This window comes from Durio zibethinus, chromosome 9, assembly GCF_047325235.1.
Source record: "Durio zibethinus cultivar Kanyao isolate XHJ-2024 chromosome 9, ASM4732523v1, whole genome shotgun sequence".
Taxonomy (NCBI): Eukaryota; Viridiplantae; Streptophyta; class Magnoliopsida; order Malvales; family Malvaceae; genus Durio; species Durio zibethinus.
Genome location: NC_143170.1, coordinates 25,917,964 through 25,943,856, shown reverse-complemented (window position 1 = coordinate 25,943,856; position 25,893 = coordinate 25,917,964). Strand labels below are relative to the sequence as shown.

The window sequence follows — 25,893 nt, the reverse complement described above, 5'->3', positions numbered from 1 at the left end:
CTTACCTTTAACTCGGAGTTCACCATAAACATTTGACATGCCAAGTAAGAGGCCTATTCTTTAGCCAAGCCAAACACCATGCCACACAGAAAAAGAGCCAACGAGAAAGGAAAACCAACTGTCCCGGCTAGGACAGAAACTCACGATAGCCAACATATAGATTGACTTGCGTAAATGCAAGTAGAACCAACCATGGAGCAATTCCAACCTTTTGAATTAACAAATCTAAACCCTCAAACAAATGGTTCAAAGCATAACACCACCTCAAGCCTCAAAAGTAACCCTCCTAATCACCTTAGTAGACAACCAATATAGAGACAACTGAATTATGAAGGAGTTAAGGTCTCTTCAGCCACTAGGGAAGAAGAACATGCCACCCTAGCCATTTATCACCATTATCCCAACCACAACTCCACCTATGAAACCACATAAAAATTCAAACAAACCGACTAAAAACCCTAATTGAACAAAGATCTGAAGGCCAGAATGTAGGCTATGAAAAAAGAGCTAAAAGGGAAAGCTACTGCTTTTGAAGACGAGCTAAATTTCCTGAAGACTTTGTTATTCACCGAAGAAATTGATAGGATAATACCCCCAAAGGGATTCAAAATGTTGACCTTGACACTTACGATGGTACCTTTGATCCTTTTTTATCATTTGAAACTTTATAGAACTAATATAAAGATGTAGGGCGCAAATGAAGCCTTGATGTGTAAAAGATTGGCCATAACCCTAAAAAAGGCAGATCAATCTTGGTACTATAGCTTTAAACCAAGGTCGATCATCACATTTAAAAAGCTTAGCCATTTTTTCCTCTCCCGTTTTGTCAGCAGTAGGAGAACTAAGAAAACTATATTGAATCTGATGTTAGTCCATCAAGGTAGAAACAAGTCTTTAAAAGACTATGTTACGTGTTTCAATGCGAAAGCCCTATAGGTGAAAAATCTAGAGCAAAAGGCTGTTGTAGTCGCCTTGACTAGTAGACTTGGTGACAAAGAATACCATTTGAAGCTTACCTTATCCCTAAAGCCACCAAAGACAATAACTAACATCTTACTTGTAGCTAAAAAAACCATTTGTAATGAGTGACATTCAAATTTAAGAATCTAATTTTAATACATACAACCTTTCATTCTTCCCTTCTATCTTCTTTATATATATATATAAAAAGTTCAATCGGTACAACACAACCCCGAGATCTCAGAAGGCCAGTGTCAGAGCTAATAACACTACAAGCACAGCCAACTTTGTAGATGTTTTCTGCCTCTGGTTATGGTTTGGCAGGTTATCTGTTCTGTTGTCAATAAAATCTGGAACATCCAGTAGTGGATTACCCAGGTAGGACTCTTTCTCGAACGTTGCCAATTGCCCAGTTGATGGAATTACACCAGAAATGAGCGGATTGTATGAAATGTTTAACTTGGTCAGTTCAGTCAGGTTGTTGAAGCTTGTTGGAAATATGCCAGAAAAATTATTGTATGACAAATCTACATTCTGTAAGCATTTTAGATTCCCAATCTCTGCTGGAATTTCTTCTGAAAATTTGTTTTGGGTGATATTTAGGACTACAAGTGGCAACTGTCCAATCTGTGCAGGCAGTTTACCATTGAAGTCATTGAAACCCAAGTGAAGCATACTGAAATTCCTCATCATTCCAACATCTGAAGGGATCTCACCCGAAAACTTATTCCCACTAAGTTGAAGATAACCTGAGATTTGTAATATTCTCACCATTGAACCGGCAGTGCACATTGGGAAAAGGCTATAACCTTTAAGCAACCGATCCCATATGTGCCTGCAAGTCTTCCTCGTGAGAATTGTATACGCAAAACTGAAAGGTGGATAGTCTGCTGGTATCCACCTCTTCATTGTCGAGCACTCACCAGAACCAGGAAGCATGCTGTCATTGCGTAGCCGATTTGATTCAAAAGTTGAAGTAGCATTTCTCCCAATCTTTGCCAACTCAGCAGGGATTCTTCCAGAAAATTGATTATTGGCGAGGTTTAGCCATAACAAGCTGCTGCAGTTTCCGAGATCAGGTGGAATTTCACCACTAAGGGAGTTGTTTGCAAGCATTAACCATAAAAGAGAGCTCAATTTTCCGAGGGCTGGTGGGATTGATCCAGAAAGCCTGTTGAAGGAGAGATCAAGGGCTTGTAACTGCGGCAAGTTTCCATACTCAGGTGGTATAGCACCTGTAAATTGATTGTAGGCCAGCATCAAGAAATTCAAACTTTGCGTTTGAGAGATTTCAACAGGTAATGGGCCTGAGAAATTGTTATAACTCAGGTCTAAACGAGAAATCTTTAGTAGCTTGAGAATACCAGAAGAACTAATCCCTCCTGAGTATGAATTTCCGTCTAGAACAAGAAACTTCAACTGTGTGAATCTCCCAAAAATCTTTTGTATATCCCCACCAAAATTGTTCTTGCTTAAATCCAAAAAGGTCAATTTCGTCAGGTTCAATAGGGATTCTGGAATCAACCTAGAAAAACTGTTGTTCCCCAAGAGCAAACCTTTAAGAGTCGAAATCGTCCCCATCTCTAATGGAATTGGCCCTTTAAATTTGTTTTCCCCTATATTCAAGATAGTCAAGTTCTTGCAATTTGAAATCGCCCCTGGAAGTTCACCCCGAAAATTGTTTTGTGAAAGGTCCAAAATCCGCAAACTACAATTACTCGTAAACATTGATCTTGAAAGTGTCCCAGAAACAAAGTTCTTAGAAACTGAATACACCACAAGCCTTGCAAATCCATTCCATATATTGCCAACAAAATTATTGGAGCTCAAGTCCAGATACTGCAGATTCCAGCATTCATCAAAGCAGCTATCTATACCACCGGTGAAATTATTAGTTGAAAGGTTTGCAACAAGCAGTCTATTGCAAATTGCTGGAAAATTAACTTTAATTTCCCCTCGAATCCTATTAGTAGACAAATCAAGCTTCTGTAAACTATTCAACCCTGTCAGGTTCAGCTCTCCTTCTAGGATATTATGTGATAAGTTGAGGTATACAAGGCTTCTGCATAGGTTCAAATCGTCAGGTATGGCTCCACCAATGGTGTTACTTGAGAGATCAAGTTCTTGAAGTTCGGTTAAGGCTGAGAAGCTATTGAACATTTCACCAGAAATATAGTTGTCAGAGAGGTCTATTCCAATAACTCTTTGTCCTTCAGGAGAACAAGATATTCCATGCCACTGACATGGTGTCGAGTTGTCAGCATTCCATTCTGAGTATCTTCCTCGATTTACGCGATTCTTTTCTTCCAGGAATGATTTCAGATTCAGTAGAACTTCTTTGTCTCTGTCTAAACAATTTCCGGCGACAATAGTACCTGTAAATAACAGAACTTACGAACACATCAAGCAAAGACATAATCTTCCTTGTAGATACCTAATTTTGTTTAGGTTAATTGAAATGGGCCTCAATTCATCAGATATTTTATTTGAGTTTGGTTGTTTAGGCTTAAGCGGGCTCCGTTGCATGGATAAATTTTGGTTTCAAATCAATTTAAGTCGATAAAATTGAAAAATTCGAAATCATTGTCAGTTAGGTTGAAGAGCCTAAAATTTTACTCAAAATTCATTTAAGTTAATCCAATTCAGTTGGATTGAAGGCCCAAAATCCAATTTTTAATTTAAGGCCCATTTTCTTTTAATTAAAATTAATTAGTTTGTTTAATTAAAATTTAACTAATTAAAAAATTAATTAAAAAAAACACAAACAGAAACTGGAGCATGGTGAAGTTTATGGTACCAGCACCCATCACCTCCCATCCCCTCCAAGCCACCCTGCCTGTTAGCCTAACATTGCAATTCCAATATGATCACCATGACCGGTAGAAAATCAATTGGTAAACTGATTTTGATCGTTGAATTTAAGGGATTTGATCTTAACTTGAACACAATAAATCCTAGCTGAAATCAATACGAAAAGGAAGCAAGCAGATTTTTGAATAAGAAAACCCTGAAAAAAAAAAATTCCAATACGCGAGCCTTCATCACCGTACACTCATTGCCCCATCACCACTGTCCCCAAAACACCCGAACTTGCCAAAAACAAATAGACTCGAAGTTATCACCATTAAAATCACCAGTGCCCACCAAGACCCACCACCTAAAAAATCCCAACATCCATTAACAAAATTAAAAAACCACATCCTCTAAGGGAGCCACAATCAACACATTTTAAAAGCGTACAGAAGGAAGAAAAAAATACAAAAACATAAAAAAGGCCAGAAAAAATGAGTAGATCAAATCTGTTCTAAGCGGTTGCATGGTCTAGTTTTTAGAAGAGAAAAGGCAGCGAGTAGGAGAAAAACATATTAGGAGGAATAAGTGTTTGGCCGGAGGAAAAAGAGGGTACTTTTAGGCAGTGATTTTGGGTCTAGATCAAGGCGGTTCGGACTTATTTTGCGCTTGGACACAAACTCGACCCAGAGTCCATATGCCCAACCCGTACCTTATTCTTGACCAATTTAGACTGATTCAATTGAATCGCCCGTAAATTGCTCCAAATTGAAAGCGAGCATTCACATGTGTCTAGATTTGTAAAACTCTTAGCATAATCTCTAAGTCCTTTAGACAAGATTTGTAAATTTTTCGAGTTTATCTGTTTTAGTTTCTCGATTTGTAAAACCTCAAAGCATAGACTTTAAGTCCTCTAGGCAAAATTCATAAGTCTTTTGAGCCGAATCTAATTTAGTGTCGAAATTATAAAACCTTTAGGTATAGATTCTAAGTCCTCCAAGCAAGGTTCATATGTTTTTTAGTTAAATCTATTTTAATGTCAAGATTTGTAAGACTTTCGAGCAAAGATTTGTAAGTCTTCCTAGTAGAGTTTACAATGTTGCTATTTAAGACCTCCAAGATGAGAAAGGAAAAGTGTTTAGAAAAATTGGAAAAGTTTTTTAGAATTGAAAATGTTGAGTTTTTTTTTAAGATTTCCAAGATAGGAAATTTTAAAAATCTCTGGACATAACCATTGACACTTCCAGACACAATTTGTAAAACCTTTAACTATAATCTCCGAGTTATCGCATCTATTTTAAAGATATGTAAACATCTAATTTTGACGAGATTGATCAAAATGGATCTAAGTTGCATTCGAGATTTTAATGTGTCTAATTTAAATTTTTATAAGCATTTTGATCATGTTTATTGTTTATTGGATACAATTATTATTATTATTATTATTATTATTATTATTATTATTATTATTATACTAATTAATTAATTAAAAAAAGAAAAAAGTCAAAAAAATTTTCAAATTTGGCTAAGGGCTGGCAATTAAAATTAAGTTGCCAACCACGCTAACCATCTTCACTGACCAAACCTAAAGTCTTTGTAATCCCAAAAAATCTAAGATTTTAAAAATCTAGGACTTGAGCCCCTAGTTCATTCCTTAAATGAAGATGGAAATAACAGATAAAAAAAGAGGTTGATTTTTCAAACAAAATTTCCTCTACACATCATCACCCCTAATAGACCAAAAAATCATCACCTTTCACTACAGCCACTAACAGCAACCAATGCCCTCCCCATCACTGCAAAGCTTAAAATACCTAACAACCCAATTAAAAAAAATGAGAAAAAATAAAAAGAATGAGGCTATTTCGACTAAAAAAAGGATAGAAAGGCTCGGATCAACAATTGGAAAAAAGAAAAAAAAGAAGATAAGAAGAAAAAGAAAAAAATGAGAAAAAAAGAAAGAGAAAAGAAGGTCGATGGCAATGATGATGAAAAACTAAAAAAAAAAAGAGTCATTTGATAAGAAAAGAGAAAAAAAAAATGAGGACCATCAAGTTCACGACATAGGAAAGAAAGAAGGAAAAAAAAGAAAAAAAAAAAGAAATGAAAGAGAAGAAGAAAAATAAGGAGAGAAAAAAATAAGGAAAGAAAAGAAAGTTTGAAAAGTCAAAAGGAAAGGTAACCAGCCATTTTTAGAAAAATATTAAAAAATAAACTATAAAAAATGAAGAATCATAAATAGGCAAGCTGACCTGGGTTCAAAAAGCCCAATATGACCCATCTTCCTTTAACCTAAAAGCTTATTCTGGTTGGGCCACTTGACTTTTAGGCTTCAATTTAAGTTCAACTAAAGAGTTTTTTTTTTATATATATAGCTTTGGGCCTATATTATCAATTATTGCATGTATTTTCATTTCTTTTTTTTAAGGCATTAATGAGTATGGAAATTACTTTAATTTTTTGAAAAAAAAAAAAGATGATAGTTTTAAGTAAAACAATTTTGAAGACCCTACTTATAAATTGGAGGAAATTTAAATAATTATTTTTTACAAAGCAATATTATCTTTATTTTTTGAAAAAGTTATTTTTGTGAATTTTTTAAATTAATTTTTAATTTCATTTAGATATTGGGAGTTAAAAAATTAAATAAATGAAAATGAAAATTTTTGTTTTACTAAAAAATGCTTAGGAAAAAGCTAAAATATCAAATTTTTTCTTGAAATAAAATTTTGAAAATATTTCGAAAAAAGTTGAAATATCAATTTTATTTAAAATATCCTTTGAAAATAAAAATGAAATAAAAAAAAATTTTGTTTTAAAAAATTTTGAAAATATAAATTTTGAAAAATGATAAGGAAAAGTTTGAAATATTAATTTTTTTCATAGAATGAATTTTTTAGAACACTTAGGAAAACTTTGAAATGTCAATTTTTCTTAAAACTAAAAATAAAAAAGTAAAAAATTTTTAATCTTTCAATGATGGAATTACTCAAAAATTGCAAGAGCAATTTCAATGTAAATTCCTATATGAGGTATTATTTTTCAAATACTACTAAAATATTAGAATATTTAGAAAATTACCTAATTTCAAGGATTCTAATAAAAAAATATTTTTAAACCTGATAACAAAATTCCTTCAAGAATGTCAATAGATATCTTGAATACTCATGAAGTTAGGAAACATTCTTGAATTTCTGCTGAAATATTAGAGTAATCTAAGAATAATTTTTAATTTTAATTTTTTTTGAATTTTTTTAAAAACTGTCAGGTTTAATAGATAACATAAAATCAATTGGTAAAGTCTTCAGATAGGCATTATGGGGGTGATACATCATTCCCCATACATAATCGTACTTCTGAATCGAGCTTATATTATAGACTAAAAGATTTTTAATAAACCTTAATTAATTTTAAGGTTTATTAAAAGATAAGACGTAACCAATTACATCTAAACAAAAAATATTGGTAGTAATTCTTAATTTTTTTAGTCTAACAATCAAATTTTCAAACGGATACATTATGATAGCTTGGCGACTCCATTGGAAACCAAGAGAGTCAAGGCAGTATTTGATTTTATGTTATCCTATCTTGTGTTTTTTTATAAAAAAAAAAAATCTTCTTTTGTTTCTCTTTTGATTTTCAAAATTTTGATTTCTTTTATTTATTAATTTTAATTTCAGTATTTTAATATTTTATCATTCATCCTGCATGTGCATAACATAAGTTCTATAGTCGAGCTTCATTCCTCTAAGAAGGAGTATAGTACCTAAGGTTTTGTGAAATTTTATTGTCTCCGTAGTGGCTAACGAAATACTCCCACTCAAATTAAATTTTTTTCAATTATAGCCTATCATAGGTAAGGATCAAATTGTCTTACTAGTCCAGTGTAGACGATAGTGAGGAAAATTTTGGGAACTATATCAGACCTTAAACCCTACATATAGTGCACCTTAAGAGGCCAACCCTAGATAAAGCCATGCCGAATTTTTATAGAATGCACCTTGATTAGGTCACATGAAAGAGCTTTTTTGTATCCTTTTTGTATTTTCTTGTTAGTTTTGTAATTTTTCTATGTGTTGTTAAATTGATTTCGTCAAGAGATTGTATAAAGTTTTTATTTCAATATATTGAAAAAAAAATGTTATTTTCTTTCATTTCATTTAAAAAAAATCAAATGGGTTTTTTTAAGTTTCTTTTAAAAACAAATATAAAAAAGTAAAAAAAAAAAAGATAATAAAAATTTCGATCACACCACAAGGTAAATTACATTTCATGTGAATATGTTAATTTCATGTGCATAGTAAATATTGTTGCATTGCAAGTGCATAATCAATCATGCAAATACATGATTTATCATTGAAAATATTTTTGCATTTCATGTATATCATTGGTACATAAATCTGCATCATCTTTATAAATACTTTGTATTCGATCTCAATAAAGAAAGGTACATCTATCAATGTATGCTTTAGAGGGTAAAATTATTTTTGAACTTTCCATAAAAATTAATAAAAAAGGAAAAGTTTTAAAAGTTTAACTTTTTCTTTTCTTAGATATCTTAAGTTTAATCTTTTAGGGACATTTCCATTTATGCATCAAAGTTGAATTTTTTAAAAGGCACCAATGAAAGAGATTTTTTATTTACTTTGAAGTTTGTATATGTTTAATATTATAATTTGACAATTGTATAAATAAATTTGTGATAAAATAGTGTAACGATTTAAGTGACATTCATCACTCCATTTGTAAAAAAATTTTTAGGAACTAAAATTTTTTTTGAAATAAAAGCCTCATATATTTTGATGTCTAGATCATGAGAATAAGAAAGATGACATAAAATTTGAGTTTCGAAAAGATTGGTGATCATTATTGGAAATAAACTCATATCAAAAATCATTTTTTTAGTTGACCTCTTTCACATTTCAAATTTGGACTTAATTCTTTGAGGGGCATAAGTTTGGGTTGTATGAACCTTGTTTCCATTGTGGTTTAACATGATATTAAGAGTAGAAACTTTCATTGGGTGATGAACAAAATGAACCAATTTTAAAAATTAATTTTGAATTCTTTGAAAATCAAACATGATATTCTCTCAAGAACTTAAATGTGGGAGATATGATGTGTCAAAATTATGTTCTACCCTAAATTATCCAAAACCATCCAACTCTCTTTTAACAATCAAATACTCATAAATGCCATAACTTGTTTACCTAAAGCGAGGCCATAAAGAAACCAACTTTTCATCACTTAAGAAAAGTTTTTAATCAAAATTTTCCCTTTCATTTTACTAAAAAAGTAAACAATATGAAACCAAAATGAGACTATTTGGAATGCACATCAAGTTGGAATTCGAGACACTTGATGTAGCATGATTTTCCTAGTAAACCCGAGTGATAAAAATATTGGGGCATCATTTTTAAAAAAAAGCAAAAAAAAGAAAAATTGTTGCTGGTTACATTGTGCACTCAAAATATTCAAATAAAAAAAACAAAAATCCAAAAAAAAAAGAAAAATTATGTTTCTTATTCTTCACAAATACCTGCTCTTCAATTTAAGTGATTGTGTTTGAAATGATGAATGATCATCTTTCACTATGCTTTATAAATAGAAAAAAATTATCCCCTTTTGCTACCCTTGTAAGCCTATCAAAATATTTTCTTCTACATGAACCCTGATCAAGGATCATCCTCCATACTAAGAAAAAAAAAACTACATGTTCGAGATTCATTCATAATAAAGTCTTATTGAAGGAAAAGAATGCTTTTATTTTAAAAGGCAAACATCTATGGATTGAGTTTTAAATTTGAAAAAAAAAATTAAAAAAGTCAAAAACTGATAGTGAAATAATAAGACGAAGGCTTTGCCGAAGACAAGACAAATATCTCAAAGGAAATGCTTAACAAGCTATGATTGATCTTTGGTTTCATTAACCTCAAATATGCATTTTGAGCCTATCTATCCTTTCTTTCATAATCCTGAATCTTAACCTACATTACAAATCATGAAAAGTTCATTTTGATCAAACATAGACATTTGAATTAAAAAGTTTAATTCTTAGAAATTATACATACCAGCTACTAATTTGTGAGCTTTTATTTTGTCTTTCGATGTTAGGAACTTTTATGTTATATGAATTAATTCTTGTTGTGAAAATTTTGAATGTTAGTGTGCATGATAAAACCATTAAAAATAATAAAAAAAAAGGAGAATGAATAATGGAGTTCTATGGTGAAAACCTTAAAAAGATAGTCTATAGTAGAAATAACCATGTTAGTACCAAATGAGATTCTTAAAAAAGGAGTTTCCAAGTTTGTTACCAAAAAAAGAGGTCGAAAAAGAAATAGCAACAAATATGGAAGATTTTTTAGAGATCAATACCGATTGAAGATCTTATATCTTTCAAAAGATTAAAAACCCAAAGTCCAAAACTTTATTTCTTCCCTACGTGCCATCAAAATTTGGCACGTTGCCTAAAACTGAATGTTAATTTTGACACATATCAAAGTATCACGTTAGGAAATTAATAGAGGGTCAAATCATGTTTGATTTTCATGGAAGAAAAATGTTTTTGAAAAATTATTCCATTTGTGAACCTAGATAAAAGAACAACCCCCCTTTTTTTGAACTGTGATCCTAGTAAAGCCCTTCAACCAAAGAAAAAATTAAATTGTTGATTAACCCCGTTTTTGGATATTTCCAATAATTATCATCAATTTTCAAGAGATTTGAAAGTTACATGTTTTTAATTTTTTATAGAATACATTATGTGAGGTAATTTTGTGATTACTTTAGAAAGTGTAAAGAAGAGTCAATCATTTTGTACAGAATACAGAGATCACATTTAAGTGAACAGTAAATTTTTGAATAGTGAGAATTTGAATACAGATTTTTATTTGAAAAAAATGAAAAAAATATATATATATGCATTTACATTATGGTAGTCAATCATCTACATTTGCATCTTGGAAAAAAAATCTATATTTGCATTTCTGTATGTTGCATTGCATTTTTGCATTCTGCGTTTACTTCCTTAAGAGACATTTACATTTGTTTAGAGACATTTGCATCATATGGATAAAACTTACATTTCATGGTTTATTTACATTTTCATGGAGTATCTACAAGAAAAGAACGTTGGCATTTACATCTTTGTTAAGCATCTTTATTAGGAACATTCATATCATGGAAAAGACATTTGTATTTTAATCATCAAAAAAGAATTTTGCATTTGTAATCATTTACATTGGTGTAAAGATATTACATTTTCATCATTTAATCAGATATTTGCATCATAGTTGCATTTGTGAATTTTGCAAACATTAAGGAGAAATAAGAGATATGAATGTTCTTTTGAGTTTTGAAAAAAAAAAGAAAGAAAATATCAAGGAAAAAGTTTGTCAAAGAAAAAAGAAAAGAAAAAGAACAATCTTTTGAAAGAAAAAATTAAAAAAGAACACAAAGAAAGGAAAAGTATCAAAAAAAGAAAAAAAAAGTGTTATCCAGGAAAAAAGAGAAATGATATCCAAAAAATAAGAAAAACAAAAAAATCTTTTAAAAAGAGAAAGATGTTTGAGAACTTTTGAAAATAAAAATGATATTTTTAAGATTAGATTGATTCAAGATAAAATTTAAATCTAGTTTAGCCGGCACATTAGACCTAGATTAGTTAACACCTAAATTTTAAGTCTAATTTTGCTGACACTACTAAGATTTGAACCAATTTAGTTAGCTTTAAAAATATTTAAACCAGATTAGCTGGTACTCAAATTTGAAGCCTAATTTAGTTGGCATTGATAAGATTTAAACCCAAATTAGCTGACACTTTAAACCCACATTAGCTAACATCCAAGCCCATACTAGTTGGCATTAAACCATGGATTAGTTGGTGCCCAGATTTTAAACTCAATTTAGCTGGCACTATAACCCTAATCTAGTTAGCACAAAGTTATTAAACGTAATGAAGTTGGCATCAATAAAGAAAAATGTTCTAATTAAGTTTTTTTCCAAAGTCACTTGGTGATATATTCGAGTATCCAATTCTAAATTTTCATATTTTTTTAGTGGTGGTATCCGAAGTCATTTACATGTTCTTGGTGGTGATATCTGAGTTCTTTTCGATAGCAATATTCAAAGTCATTTATATTTACTCGATTATTATATTCGAGTTCTATTTGGTGTTGATATCTAAAATTATCCACATTCACTTGATGGTGATATTTTTAGTGGTAATATCTAAAGTTATTTGTATATTTTCTCATTGGTGATATCCGAGCCTTTTTTAGTGGTGATATCCAAAAATATTTGCATTCTCTTCAATGGTGATATCTAAAATATTTTTTCAATGCTCATATCCGAGCTTTTTCAAAATAACCCGATAGCAATATTCGAGTAATTTTGGAATCTTTTAGTGATATTTTGTCCAAGCAACCCCAATCATTTCATTTTTAACTGGTGATTTAGTCTCGGATATTTCTTTCTCGACTTCGATTCAATCTCAGTCATTTCATTTTTGACTTGTGGTTCAGTTTCGGTCATTTTCTTTTTAACTTATGGTTTAGTCTTAGTCATTTCATTTTTGACTTGTGGTCCAGTCCCTATTGTTATTTCATTTTCGACTTGTAGTTCATTCACAATCATTTCATTTTCAACTTGTGATTCAATCCCAATCATTTCATTTCTCAACTTGTAGTTTAATCTCGGTCATTTCATTTTTTAACTCATAACTCAGTCCCGATCATTTCATTTTCAAACTTCAGTTCAATCCAAGTCATTTAATTTTCAAACTTCAGTTCAGTCCAAGTCAAATCATTTTTAGACTTGGTTCAATTTAGGTTATTTTATTTTTGACTTCAAGTCAGTTCAGGTCATTTAATTTTTTAACTTACGATTTAATCTCAGTCACTTTATTTTTTGACTTTGGCTCAATCCAGGTCATTTCACTTTTAAACTTCAATTTAGTTCAAGTCATATCATTCTTTTCAAAAGCTGTCATAAGTTTTCAATTTATTTAAAAAACCAAAACAAAAAAAAAAAATCTTCATGTTTAATGTTTGGTTTTTTGTATGTGTCTGCCAAGACAAAATCGTTATCTTTTTTGTCTTTACTCTATTACTAATTCTCAGTAATGAAAAGAGAGACAATTGTAGTTATCTAATTTTGTTCAGATTGATCGAAATGAATTCGAATTGTATTTTCAATTTTAATGTGTCCAATTTAAACTTTTACGAGCATTTTGATCATGTTTATTATTTATTAGATACAATTATTATACATATATTATTATTATTTTATTAATTAATTTAAAAAAAGTCAATTTTTTTTAAATTCGACAAAGGGTTGGCAACTGAAATTAAGCTACCAACCACTCTAACCACTCTCATCGGCCAAATACAAAATCTTTTGTGATCCCAAAAAATCTTAGATTTGAGCCCCTAATTCATTCCATAAACGAAGATGAAAATCATAAATAAAAAAAAAAAGGGTCAATTTTTCAAGCAAAATTTTTTTTACCCATCATCACACACAATAGACCAAAAAAGCATCACTTTTCACTACAGTCATAAGTACAACCAACGCCCTCCCCATCACCATACAACCTAAAATACCTAACAACTCAGCTAAAAAAAATCAATCAATTCCCCTTACATTTTTTGAAAATCCCAAACCTTACAAAACCCATTTGCCAATTTATCAAAACCTCTAACCACTGAAAACTAACCTCACCTCACAAAAACCATCCTAGCAACAAAATTTCAATAGGAACTGAAACTCACAGCCTAAATATATTCAATCATATCCCTTGCAAGGGAACACAGCACCAAAAGCACAACCACCATAGTCCTCACCAATTAGTGAAGAACCTAAAAAAAAAATTTAACAGCTGTAATTGATGTAAAAAAAAAAGAGTAATGGGTCTCGGTTCACACCAATTGAGAGAAAAAAAAAAGAAGAGGCTATTTTGGCCAAAAAAAAATGAAAAAAGGCACAAATTGACGGTTGAAAAAAAGGAAAAAATAAGAGAATGAAAAAAAAAAAAGGTCGAGACCGTGGCAGGAAAAACCAAAAAAAAAAAAAGAGAAAAAGAATGAACTATTCGACAATGAAAGAAAGAACAGAAAAAGGAAGATGTAGAAAAGTAAAAGAAATAGAAAACCGTCAAGTCTGCGATGTAGGGAAAAAAAAAGAAAAAAATGAGAAAAAAGGAAAAAATGAGGAAGGAAAAGAAAGTTTGAAAGTCAAAGGGAATGGTAAACGGCCTTTTTTAGAAAAATATTAAAAAATGTAAAAAAAAAAAAAAGAGAAAGTATAAACAGGCAACCAACTTGGGTCCAAAAAGCTCGACCCGACCTACACTTTTTTAACCCAAAGGCTTATTTTCGTTAGGCCACTTAACTTTTTGGACTTTAACTCAACTTCAATTGAATTTTTTTTATAGTTTTGGGCTTATATTATCAATTATTGCATTTATTTTAATTTCTTTTTTGAAAGCATTGATGAGTATGAAAATTACTTTAATTTTTTGAAAATAAAAAATAGAATGATAGTTTTAAGCAAAATAATTTTAAAACCCTACTTAGATATTGGAGGAAATCTAAATAATTATTTTTTTTACGAAAGAATATCATCTTTATTTTTTAAAGAGATTATTTTGATGAATTTTTTAAATTAATTTTTAATTTCACTTAGATATTAAAGAGTTAAAAAATAAAAAAAAAACGAAAATAAAAAATAAAAAATTTTGTTTATTTGAAAAATATTAAGAAAAAAGTTAAAATATCATTTTTTTCTTAAAATATCTTTGAAAATAAGAATGATATAAAATAAATAAAACTTTTGTTTCGAAAAATTTGAAAATATAAATTTTGAAAAATGATAAAGAAAAGGTTGAAATATCAATTTTTTTTCTTAGAATAAAATTTTGAGAATATTTAGGAAAAACTTGAAATGTGAATTTTATTAAAACTAAAAAAATAAAATAAAATTTTTTTAATCTTCTAATGATGAAATTGCTAGAAAATTGCAATAACAATTTCGATGTAATTTCCTATGTGAGGCATTATTTTTTAAATGCTGCTAAAATATTAAAGTATTTCAAAAATTATCCAATATCAAAGATTCTAATAAAAAATTAAAAAATATATTTTTTAATCCAACAATGAAGCCCCTTCAAAAAGATCAATAGATATTTTGAATACTCCTGAGTCAGGGTATATTCTTGAATTTTTGTTGAAAGATCAAAGTAATTTAAGAATAATTTTCAATATTAAATTATCTTGAATTTAAAAAAAAAAAGCTTTGTCAAGTTTAATGGATAATACAAAATTAATTGATGCCATCTTCATACAAGTGACATGAAAGTACTACAACATTCCTCATACGTAACCGTATTCTCAAATCTAGCTTCAATTCGTAGACCAAAATATTTTTAAAAAAGCTTAATTAATTTTAAGGTTTATTAAAAGATAAAGACAAGTAGTCAATCACACCTAAATAAAAATTATTGGTGGCAACTCCTAATTTTTTACATTTAGCAATCAAGTTACCAGACCAATACGTTATGACAAGTTATAGAGCCTCTTGTGATAGGAGTTTTCATTTCAATCTATTTTACAATTGTAGAACCTCTTATAAGAAGAGTTTTCATTTATTTTTAAAGTTATAGAACCTTTGGTAAAAGGAGTTTTTATTTTTATTTTAAGTTATAAAACTTATAGTGAGAGAAGTTTTCATTTCAATTTACTTTCAAAATTGTGGAGTCTCTTGCAAGAAGAGCTTTCGCTTTAACTTTCAAAAAGTTGTGAAGCCTTTGGTGAGAAGAGCTTTCCTTTCAACTTTTAAAAAGTTGTAAAGCCTTTGGTGAGAAGAGCTTTTGAGGCAGCCTTTAAATTTATCAGTATTAGTTTGCAAAATTTCCAAAAAAAATAAAAAATAAAAATAAAAAGCTTTTTGAGTGTGTGTAAATTAATTCATTCAAATGTAAATTTAGCATGTTTATAAGTTTTTTGAGTGGTTTGTTTATATCTTGTCCAAAGAGTAAATTGGTTAGCCTAATCAAAATTTATATCTATTCTCTTTACCTTATTCCTGATTGTCAACATTATACAAGAACGACAACTATAGATACCTAATTTTGTCTACGATAATTGAAATAAGTCTCAATTCATATTCGTTCAAATATCTTATTTGAGTTGCTTATTTGGGCTCAGGTGGCTCGATTGCATGGATAAAATTCAATTCAAATCAATTTAAGTCAATTAAGTCAAAAAATCTGAAGTCCAAGTTAATTAGGTTGAAAAGCCTTAAGTCTAATTCAAAATTCATATAGGTTAAATCCAATTCAATTGGGTTTGAAAGCACAAAATCCAAATTTCAATTTAAGCCCATTTTTTTAATTAGAATTAATTAGTTAGTTTAATTAAAAATTAACCAATTAAAGGAAAAAAAATTTTAAAAAAGAAAGAAACTAAAGCACAGTGTTGTGTACGACACCAGTACCTATCCCTTCAAAGCCACCCTACCAGCTACCCTAACATTTCAATCTAATATAGCCACCGTGACCAACGAAAAATCAACTAGCAAACTAATTTTAATCCTTAAAATTATGGGATTTGATCTCAACCTAAACACAATAAATCCTAACTGAAATCAATGTAAATAATGAGGCCAATTTTTGCAGAAGAATACTCCATAAAAAAACCTTCATCATAATACACCTATTGCCCTATCACCAACATCTCCAAAACACCCGAACTTACCAGAAACAAATAAACCTAAAGTTACCACCATTAAAATAGTGCCTACTGAAGCTTATCATCCTAAAAAATCTCAACTATAAAAAAAATTACATCTTCAAAGGGGGCCATAATCAACACAAGTCAAAAGAACATAGAAAAACAAAAAAAAAAACACAAAAAAACAAAGCCAAAAAAAATAAATAAATTAAATCCATTCTAGGCAATTTATGGCTTAGTTTTTAGAGGAAATGAAGGCAGCGGGTTGAGAAACACATATTAAAAGGAGGAAGAGGTGTTTAATCGATGGAAAGAAAGGGCATATTGAAGTTTTAGGCTGTGACTTTAAATCTAGATTAAGGCAGTTCAAAGTTGTTTTGGGCAAAACCAACTAGAAAATAAGAAAAAGAAAGAAAGGATTTTTTTTATACTTTTAAAATTTTTTCTACACTGATAACTGACAACTGATAGCTGACAACAGTGGATGACAATAACACAATGATTGATGGCAAAATTCTAGGTTTAAAGTGGCTACCAACATTTGTATGGAGATAATGAAAAGAGGGTTAGAAAGAAAGGGAATGTAGAGAGAGAAGGGAAGAGAAAAATGAATTGAAAAATTTTTTTAGCTTTTATAACTAAAGAAAAAGAGAAAAACTTACTTGACTCGTTCGGGGACTTGAACCTGACCCAAGGTCCACACACCCAACACATGCCTTCCTCCCTTGGCCAGCTTGAACTAGTTCAACTAAACCACTCATGAACCACTCCAAATCATAAACGAACCAAACTAAGTCGCTTTGAACTACTCATGAACCGTAGAAAAATCATTGCTGAACCGTTGATAGATTCTTAAATAGCTCTTGACCACCCAAACCGTTGACAAATTTTGATCAATCCTTTTTTGGGTAACTTTTTATTTTTTAAATTTTTTTTACATATTTTGATAAGTTATTTATTTGTTTATCTTTGCATATTTAATTTTTTTAAAATTTTTAGATTGAATATATATTTTTTAAAAAAGGAAAAAAAAGTAAAAACTTTAATAAATTAAAAAAATTAGTAAAGAAAAAATTTTTTCGATAATGAGATTTAAGGAAAACCACATAGTTATTCCTATAAAATCTTTAGGTGATAATTTTTTTTAAACACCACCAACGTATTTGAGTGTTTATAAAAATTTATCAATAAAAAAAATTCTTCTCTCTTATACCCATCAACAAAAATGAGAAAAATGTGAAAATTAACAACATTTTTCTTTTAAAAAAATAAAATGATGACAAATAATTTTTTTGCAATTTCAAGGAAGAGATTTTAAAAAATTTTGAATAGTGATTTCTTAAAAATCTTTAGGTGAGAATATTTTTATAAAATGTTACCAAAATATTAGAGTATTTAGAAAGATATTCAATACAAAAAAGTTTTTATTTACTTATTTTTTAATTAAAAATGGAAGAAAAATAAAAGAAAAGAGTACTATTTTTTTAACAAGGTTACATATAATAATATATGAATATTATTTGCATTAATTAATTAAAAAATATACAAGAGTTTTCGATGATGAAATTCTAAGAAAATCCAAGAATTGATTCTTAATAAATTCTTAGATGAAAAAATTTCTCTTAATGTTACTAACATATTTGAATATTTTAAGAAATTTTCAATATCAAGGTTTCAAAAAAAATAAAATAAAAAAACAAAATTTATGATAAATAAAGGGAGTTAAGAAAATTAATTTTAAATATCAAAATTAAGACCACATTTGTCAACATTAAAAAATTACACAAGATTAATTGGTATAGTTCTTGGACAGGTATTGTAGAGGGTACTAATTTTTTACCAAGCGTAATCGTACTTCTAAACTTAAATTGTATTTAACAGATCAAAATTTATTTGTTAAATAAAATTTTAATTAATTTTAAAATTTCATTAAAAAATTAAATTTTATTTATCTGAACAATCGCATTTAATCAAATATAATTGATAACCACTCTTTTTGTTTTTTTAATTATCTAATAATCCTCAAAATGGATATGGCATTCCTTAAACTCAGACATGACTACAAAACATGACTACTGAAATAAATTTGCAATAAGTCAACAGAATCAACCTTGAAAATTACAAAATCAATTTATTAACAGAAATTAAAAAAAAAAAAAAACAAAAAAAAGCTGCCCCATGAAAGATTTTCATGCATGCATAAGAAAATTTAATATCAACAGCAAGATTTTAAGCTCTTTAAACGCCAATCAATAACTGAATATAAGTAAGAAATGATACTCCTATACGCAGAATTGTTGTAATCATTTATCTATTGGAACTAGAACTTAGAATCTAATTAAACTAGAACAAAACTGATAAAAAAAGATTGTAACATACCTGTAATCAGGATTAAGAATATAAACAAAGTGAAACGACATGTAACAGCTTGGTCTCCTGCCATGATCTTCTTCTTCTTCTTCTTCACTTTTGTCAGACAATTTACTTTTGCAATAATGAGTTACTTAAACACCCATCAAATGAAAACATGAGAAGAAATGAGAAAATGAATTTTGGACTAAGACAGAAAAATAATAATATAGTAAAAAGTTGTAAACGTGTATTTGAAAAGTCAGTGGAAGAACACAGCACTTGCACTGACGACCAGAGACCAAGCTTCGAAAAATCAATGGCATTTAAATCTGAAATTTGAATGTACAATTTCTTTTTTCCCTTCAATCTTCTTTATTAAAAAAAAAAAATGTTCCATCAACATAATATATATTAACGAAGTGGTTAATATTAAGTGATGTTATTTTATATTTATTAAATTTTTTAATCTATTATTAATTAATTTTAAATTAAATCTTATTCAGTTCAACACTGTCACATATACATATTAGAATTTCCATGTATTTTCTTGTTTATGGGAAAAAGAATCGATCTTTCTAAGAGTAAGACACATTGATAATGATTTCATATTAACTCCCTAGAATTTTTTTTTTTTTTAAATCACAAAGTTAGCTTTTTTCATTAAGTAGAACATAAGCACTTTATCAAATATAAATTAATTAGATTAAAATTTATCCATTTATAAAATTTTATTTTATAATAATTGGATTTTTTTATTTAAAGGCCCCCAATATGATTTAGTCAAGATTCTACTTAATTAATTTTGTTAATTACTCTTAGTCAGCTAAAATTATACCAACCAGTGAGTTGTTTTTTATATAAAAAAAAACCATAATCTCGAGATAAAAAAATTATAATTATTAAATTTTAAATTTTAAATATGTTAAATATAATATAAATTAATTAAATTAAATTTTAGGTTTCAACCAATAAATTAATAATTAAATAATATCAACATCAAGTAAGAATTTTAGTTTCAAACTCCAATAATTAAAATTACAAAAAAAAAAAATACCCTAATACCTTCATTTGGCATGTAATCAGGGCTTTGTAGACCACTGGAGTATACCAGATTAAAATTATTGAGGGGTTCAGCTTTTTCTCTTGCAAATTCCAAATACAAATTAATCACGCGTTTCTTTTGCTTCCACACAATGGAAACCGCTGAAATTTTACAAAATTTGTTCCCACATTATAATTAGGGGCTGAAATTTTTTGCCATATGGCATCGTTCACATTACCAAACGTAACAATTTAACTCTATAACTCTATCCTAAAAGAAAAAAAAAATTCTTATAGTGTTAATTTGTTTTCTATACAACACCGATGGTGAAATTTGTATATTTCTCACAAATTATGTTAATTGTTAGAATTGATAACTCATATATATGTATGATATTTATTTTATGTTAAATACGTTAAATCATAAAATTTATCATTTCATAATTCATATTAACGTGTAAATTATTGAGTTTATATATAATTTAATTAAAATTTTAAATCGTATTATTTTTATATTATATGATCATATTATATTTAAAATTATCAAATTTAATTAATTTATATATTTTATTTTATTATTTCATGCATAATTTCAAAGAAGATACAAACCGAGAATAGTCTACCAAGCAAGGAAAAGATAGAAAAAACGGAACTTAAAGGGAGAAAAAAAAATGGTCTACCATTCTTTTCCCATTAGATGCAAACGTGAAACGCGAGATTGGCCGACCAAGGGCTCTGGCTCTTTCTTTCCCTTTCCTTTCATGCTTGTTATGGACTTTTCAAAGTCCACACAATTTCTGATATGTTCTAATGGGAGTTACATTTTGATGATTGGTTAACTTTTTTATTTATTATTATATTACATTTTATTTTTTTCAAACAACAAAAACTAAGCAGTAAAAATATTGTATATAACTGTAAAGAAAATGTGATTGAGATAAATAATAAAAATAATTGAAATCTATAGGGAAAAGAAAGACTTGGTTTAAGTACATAAATTGAGATCAAATATGTTAGATTCTTTTACATGTAAATCAAATTTTACATTGGTGAACTTTGAAACCCCATATTCAAAGCATGTTAAGTAATAAAGAGTAAGTACATAAATAGTAATTTTCCAAGAATATTACCATGAAGCAATGAGTAAACATTGGGGGATTGTATAGGAAGTTGCTAAATTTCATTTGTTGATTTGTTGACTGATAGCGGGTTTTACTGCTTCTTTGGATTAATAAAAATACCATTTATCCAAAAAAAAAAAAAACATGAAGCAATGGAATGGACTTCTATAAAAGAGCCTGAAGTCTAGTCTTAGGGTAAAACACCTTGGCCCAAATTTGAGCTGCAGATCTCACAAATAGACCAAGATTTTAACTACCACAGCCAGGAGAAAGCAAGCCCCAAAGTTTGGGCTCCTTGTCTTGGTTGCCGCTGTTGACTTGTTTTGTATTGACAATTGGAGCATAACATTTTTTTATTAAGTGTGAAAGAGATTTTTGGGTTTTATCTAATACAATTTCATTTTTTTCATATTGATTCCAGCAGTTTTATTTAAGTTGACACTAACAAATTCAAGAAAATTATCTTATCATAGCTTTTGATAGGTTCAAACCAAGATAATAAATTGCTTTCTTTGCTACTTGAACCAACCACTCGAATCAAGTATTATTGAAGCATAGTTTTTAACAAACTAAAAATCAGAAAAATTTTTCTAAAGTCCAAACCTCTAATTTGTACTGGTCCTTTACAAACATAGCTATCTTCTTATGCATTTCTCCAGCTTTATGCAATCCAGGTTAAAATTTGAAAGTCTCTAATCAACGTGAAGAATATATATGAACATCAATGCCACACCACATTTACTATTATTAATATAACACCTTTCATGCAAATAGACCAATATGATAATTTCAGTCTATAAAATTGCCAGCTCAGAGCTTATAGTTCTCACTCAGAACTTCTATAATCAAACCAAGTTACTGAAAAATTGTTTAGACTAGAATTTCAAGTTAAGAGCTTTACCTAGTGGCTGATTTTTTTCAGGTAATTTTTCCATAGTGGGAGGACTGAATTGTCTAGGCGTAGACTCCTCCCTGAGGGCAGCTAATGCAGCTTTTCTTCTATGCTTCTGCTCTTGCCACATCCTCAGCTGATCCTCCATTGTTGCTTTGGCTTTCTCCGCTGCTTCTGCCCTCGTAGCAGCTTGTTCTGCACGGTTCCTAAACAACCCAATTTTCGCCATTGCAACTTCCAATTCCTTCTTTAAAAGTTCAACTTCATTCTTATTTTCTGACTCTGTGGTTAGCTGTTTAGAGTCTTCTTCTAGTGACTTTGAAATTTGATCTGCCTTCTCAGCTTTTCGGATCAAGGAGTTGTATTCCTCAATTGAAATTGTTATACTGTCAACACACTTATCTCTTTGATCATCAATATCCGAATCTAGTGCACCCTGAGATGACTTCTCATTCTCATCTTGATGGTTGAAGGTAGAGTTGTCAGATTCTTCAGCTTCCACTTCTTGTTTCGACTTCTGATTTTCCTTCTTGGCTTCTTCTGCTTCAACTGCTAGCTGTTGAACTGCAAGATACAGCCCTGATTTAAAACTTTGAGCTCTTGCTTCAGCTGTTTCTGCTGCAGCAATTTTTGACCTCCCTTCATGAAGCTCAGACTTTAACATCGATATTTCGACTTGTGCATCATTCTCTCTTTCTCTAACTTCATCCATCTCAATTTCTAGCTTATCAAGATCACTTTTAAGTGCTCCAACAGTACGGTTCAAGTTCCATGCCACTTCCTTAGCATTTTTCAGTTCATGCGTTAAGCGATTCAGTTCTGTTTCCAATGCCTCAATATAAAATGCTTGATCTGATATCTTTCTTTCCTTGAATGCCAAGTCTTGTTCTATCTGGTTCAGATCAATTTCACCATCCGAAGTAGCATTCTCTATTGAACCAAGTATATTAGTTACCTGCTCAAGTTTTGCCTGTAATGAATCAATATGTGCAGACTTGGTTAGGAGCTGATTCTCCAGTTCTTCTTTTGTTTCCAATTGTTTTCTCAGATCTATCAGTTCTTGTGCTTGAAATGATGTTGCCTTCAATGACTCCAACTCAGCACCTTTCTCAAATACAATTCTGCACTTCTCTTTCTCAGCTTCAGTGGCAGTGACCTTTGAAATAAGAACAGCATCATGAAGCTCCAAAATACGGCCTAAAGGCTCTTCTGACTTTTCCTTTTCCATGTTAGCAGAGGTTTCCATCAATTGCACTTGTGTCATTGCCTTGAGCTCTGAATCTTTGGCAGCAGCAAGTTCAGTTTCCATAGTAAGTAGATCAGCTTGTGTAACCTTCAGCTCATTTAAAACATGCGAAAGCTGCTCGCGGATCATTGCAGTTTCTGACAACTGATGTACCATCCCTTTCATCTTGGATTCAAGTTCATCTATCCGATTCTTGACTTCATTGCATTCTTCTATATATCTATCTCTCTCAAGCTCAGAGTTATGGAGTAGGACAGAAAATTCTTCTGTTGTTTTCTTGTAGTGTTCTAGTTGAAGAAGAGCCTGCGTGTATTCACGGTCCTTTGCTCCCATTTGCAGTCTGTAATTGGCCAATTCCTTTTCTAGACTTTCAATATCTTTCTCTTTTTCCACATCTGACTGAGAAAAGAAAAAAAGGAGACAGAAATGGACCAAATGGTCATAATCAGAAGCTTAACTAATGTTGCATATGCATTGAGAAATGCAATGACTGCAATGAACTAATTCAATATTCCAAAAGCAATGCTCTCCTTCTCTGACACACTTGTTTAGCCCCATGTGTGGGATCCAATTGTGATAGAAGAAAGCATTGCTTTGTAAATTGTAAGCATTAAACTAAATTTATTATGATTTGTAAAAAAATTGAATACCAGAATAACAACAAGAATCTTACATCGCTGCTGCTGGACAGGTGTTTTAACTGATCACCCTTTCCGCCAAACAAAGATCGTGCAACTTGAACTGGTTCAATAGGTTTGGTATCAATCTCACCCATATTTTCCTTTTGAGAAATGCCCAAAAGTGTTTCAAGCAAAAACTAAGAAGGATCTGCAAGCAACTCAAATCACATCCAACAAATTTAAGCATTTTATGACTCTATTACATCGATAACAAAGCTGTATAAATCTATAGAATCTAAAGCAGAAGACCAAGTCCAGTGATTTGGCATTAGCATTCATATAAAATTAGACCTAGCAATTCTTATCTCTGTTTCTGTTTATCTTATTAAAATTCATGTTAACATACCAAATACGAAACACATTTTTTGTTTTTGTAAAGCTTATATTCAGTTTTTACTAAATTTTAACCATGTTGCTTTTGTGTTTTTCTTTTTCATATATTTTTCCTGTCACTTTACCGTGTTTAAAATTACGAAGTCTAACGTAAACAAGAATATGGAAAGATTCACTCTTTTAGTAATCAGATATGAAGAAATGATTTAGCAGACAAATGTATCCTATTCAAAGCTTTCATTCCTGGGAAGAACTTTGCGATGGAGATTCTTCAATCAATTTCTTTATGAGGTCCCTACGTTGTTTTATGGAGACTTAACAACCATAGATTTAGCTTACTTAAAGTTGATCAATGGCATGAATATTTCAGAAGGCAAATCAAGGAAACCATAAACAATCTGAATTGCAAAGGCGAATTAATGAACATTTAAAAGAAACCCCAAAAAAAATTTGTACCTGGAACTGCTGGAAACTAAATTGCCAGGGAATTTGCAAAGGAAACGCCAAGGAACGCTGATTTGAAAAGAGTGAAGTTGAGGTTTCATAGAACAAAACATTAGACATTGTTTACAAAGACTTTGTCGTAGAAAACAAGGCCAGCGATTTTTGTCTCAGTTGAAACACTTCAGATCTGGTTGCCGGCATTGATCGTTTCTCAATCCTCCTTGGAGTGATCGAGATTGACAAATGCCTAATTCTGCTCTTTTTGGCGCTCATTCTGCTTTCTCTCTTTTTTTTCACCTTTTATTTTTAAATATAAAAAATAAAAACCTTGTGCTTATGAATTTTCCATCTCATTTAAAAATAATTTTTTTTTTTACATAAGAATATTTATTGAGTTGTTTTTTACGTTACTCTTTTACTTAAAAATTTTTAAATGTTAATTTCAATTTTGTTTTTAACATGGTTATGAAATTTAATTTTAATTCTCAATCATTTAATTATTTTTTCTATTTAAATTTTAAATTTCTTTAAATAATTATTATATTTAGATACATTCACGTTCAAGTCTATAAACATGAATTTTTGAGTTCGGATCTAATCCAAAATTTTATTTTGTTAATAACATTATTTTTATTAAAATATTTTAATATTTTTAAAGAAAATTTTGCTCTAAACTCGATCGAACAAAGTTAGATCTCGAACAAACCCTATCCGATGATAAAATTAGTTATATTCATGAATTGTGTTTAAGAATATTTATTTTCTAAAATTATTGACCATTTAATATTTTTTTTCTTTTTTATAATATATTAATCAAGTTAATTTCTTGAAAAAAAATATTAATTTGTTTATATGTTTTAAAAATAAATAAAGAGCAAATGAAATGGTTGAAAAATTAAGGATTGTAAATTTACATTGAAACTTTATTAAAGCATTACATGCATGCCAAAAAATTGCCACTTGTCTCGTGCTTTAGAACTCTTTTATTTTTGTTAGTTGATGATTATTTTAAGTTGTAGGGAAGCTCATACATCCCCTCTTGTCCGTGACCAAACTTTGGTTTGATCATCAAGCTTGGTGTTAGGATCATTTTGATTAAAAGAAATTCAAGATTTCAATGAATTATTTTTTTATTAAGAAAGTTGTAAATAAAAATTAAAAAAAAAATTATAAGTATTGAAATTTAAATTTTAAATTTATCAAACAATATTTTTTAATAATAATTGTATAAATTAATTGAATTAAATTTTATTTTCAAATTGTCAATAAATTTAATGATTCTTAAAATTTAGTATTAATTATT

At 29.5% G+C, this 25,893-nt stretch overlaps 2 protein-coding genes across 2 annotated transcripts; both read right to left on the bottom strand.

Moving 5' to 3' along the window:
• Nucleotides 1-1,041: 1,041 nt before the first annotated feature.
• On the bottom strand, nt 1,042-18,967 carry LOC111303488 (putative LRR receptor-like serine/threonine-protein kinase At1g74360). The gene is made up of 2 exons (XM_089765983.1): nt 18,861-18,967; nt 1,042-3,335 (listed from the first exon to the last, which is right to left on the bottom strand). Exons 1-2 carry the CDS (start codon nt 18,922-18,924, stop codon nt 1,201-1,203), a joined length of 2,199 nt encoding a protein of 732 aa, XP_089622109.1. The 5' UTR covers nt 18,925-18,967; the 3' UTR covers nt 1,042-1,200.
• Nucleotides 18,968-21,708: 2,741 nt separating this feature from the next.
• LOC111317551 (WEB family protein At1g12150-like) lies at nt 21,709-24,871 on the bottom strand. The gene is made up of 3 exons (XM_022919988.2): nt 24,603-24,871; nt 23,807-23,961; nt 21,709-23,532 (listed from the first exon to the last, which is right to left on the bottom strand). Exons 2-3 carry the CDS (start codon nt 23,906-23,908, stop codon nt 21,871-21,873), a joined length of 1,764 nt encoding a protein of 587 aa, XP_022775723.2. The 5' UTR covers nt 23,909-23,961; nt 24,603-24,871; the 3' UTR covers nt 21,709-21,870.
• Between the last annotated feature and the right edge of the window lie 1,022 nt (nt 24,872-25,893).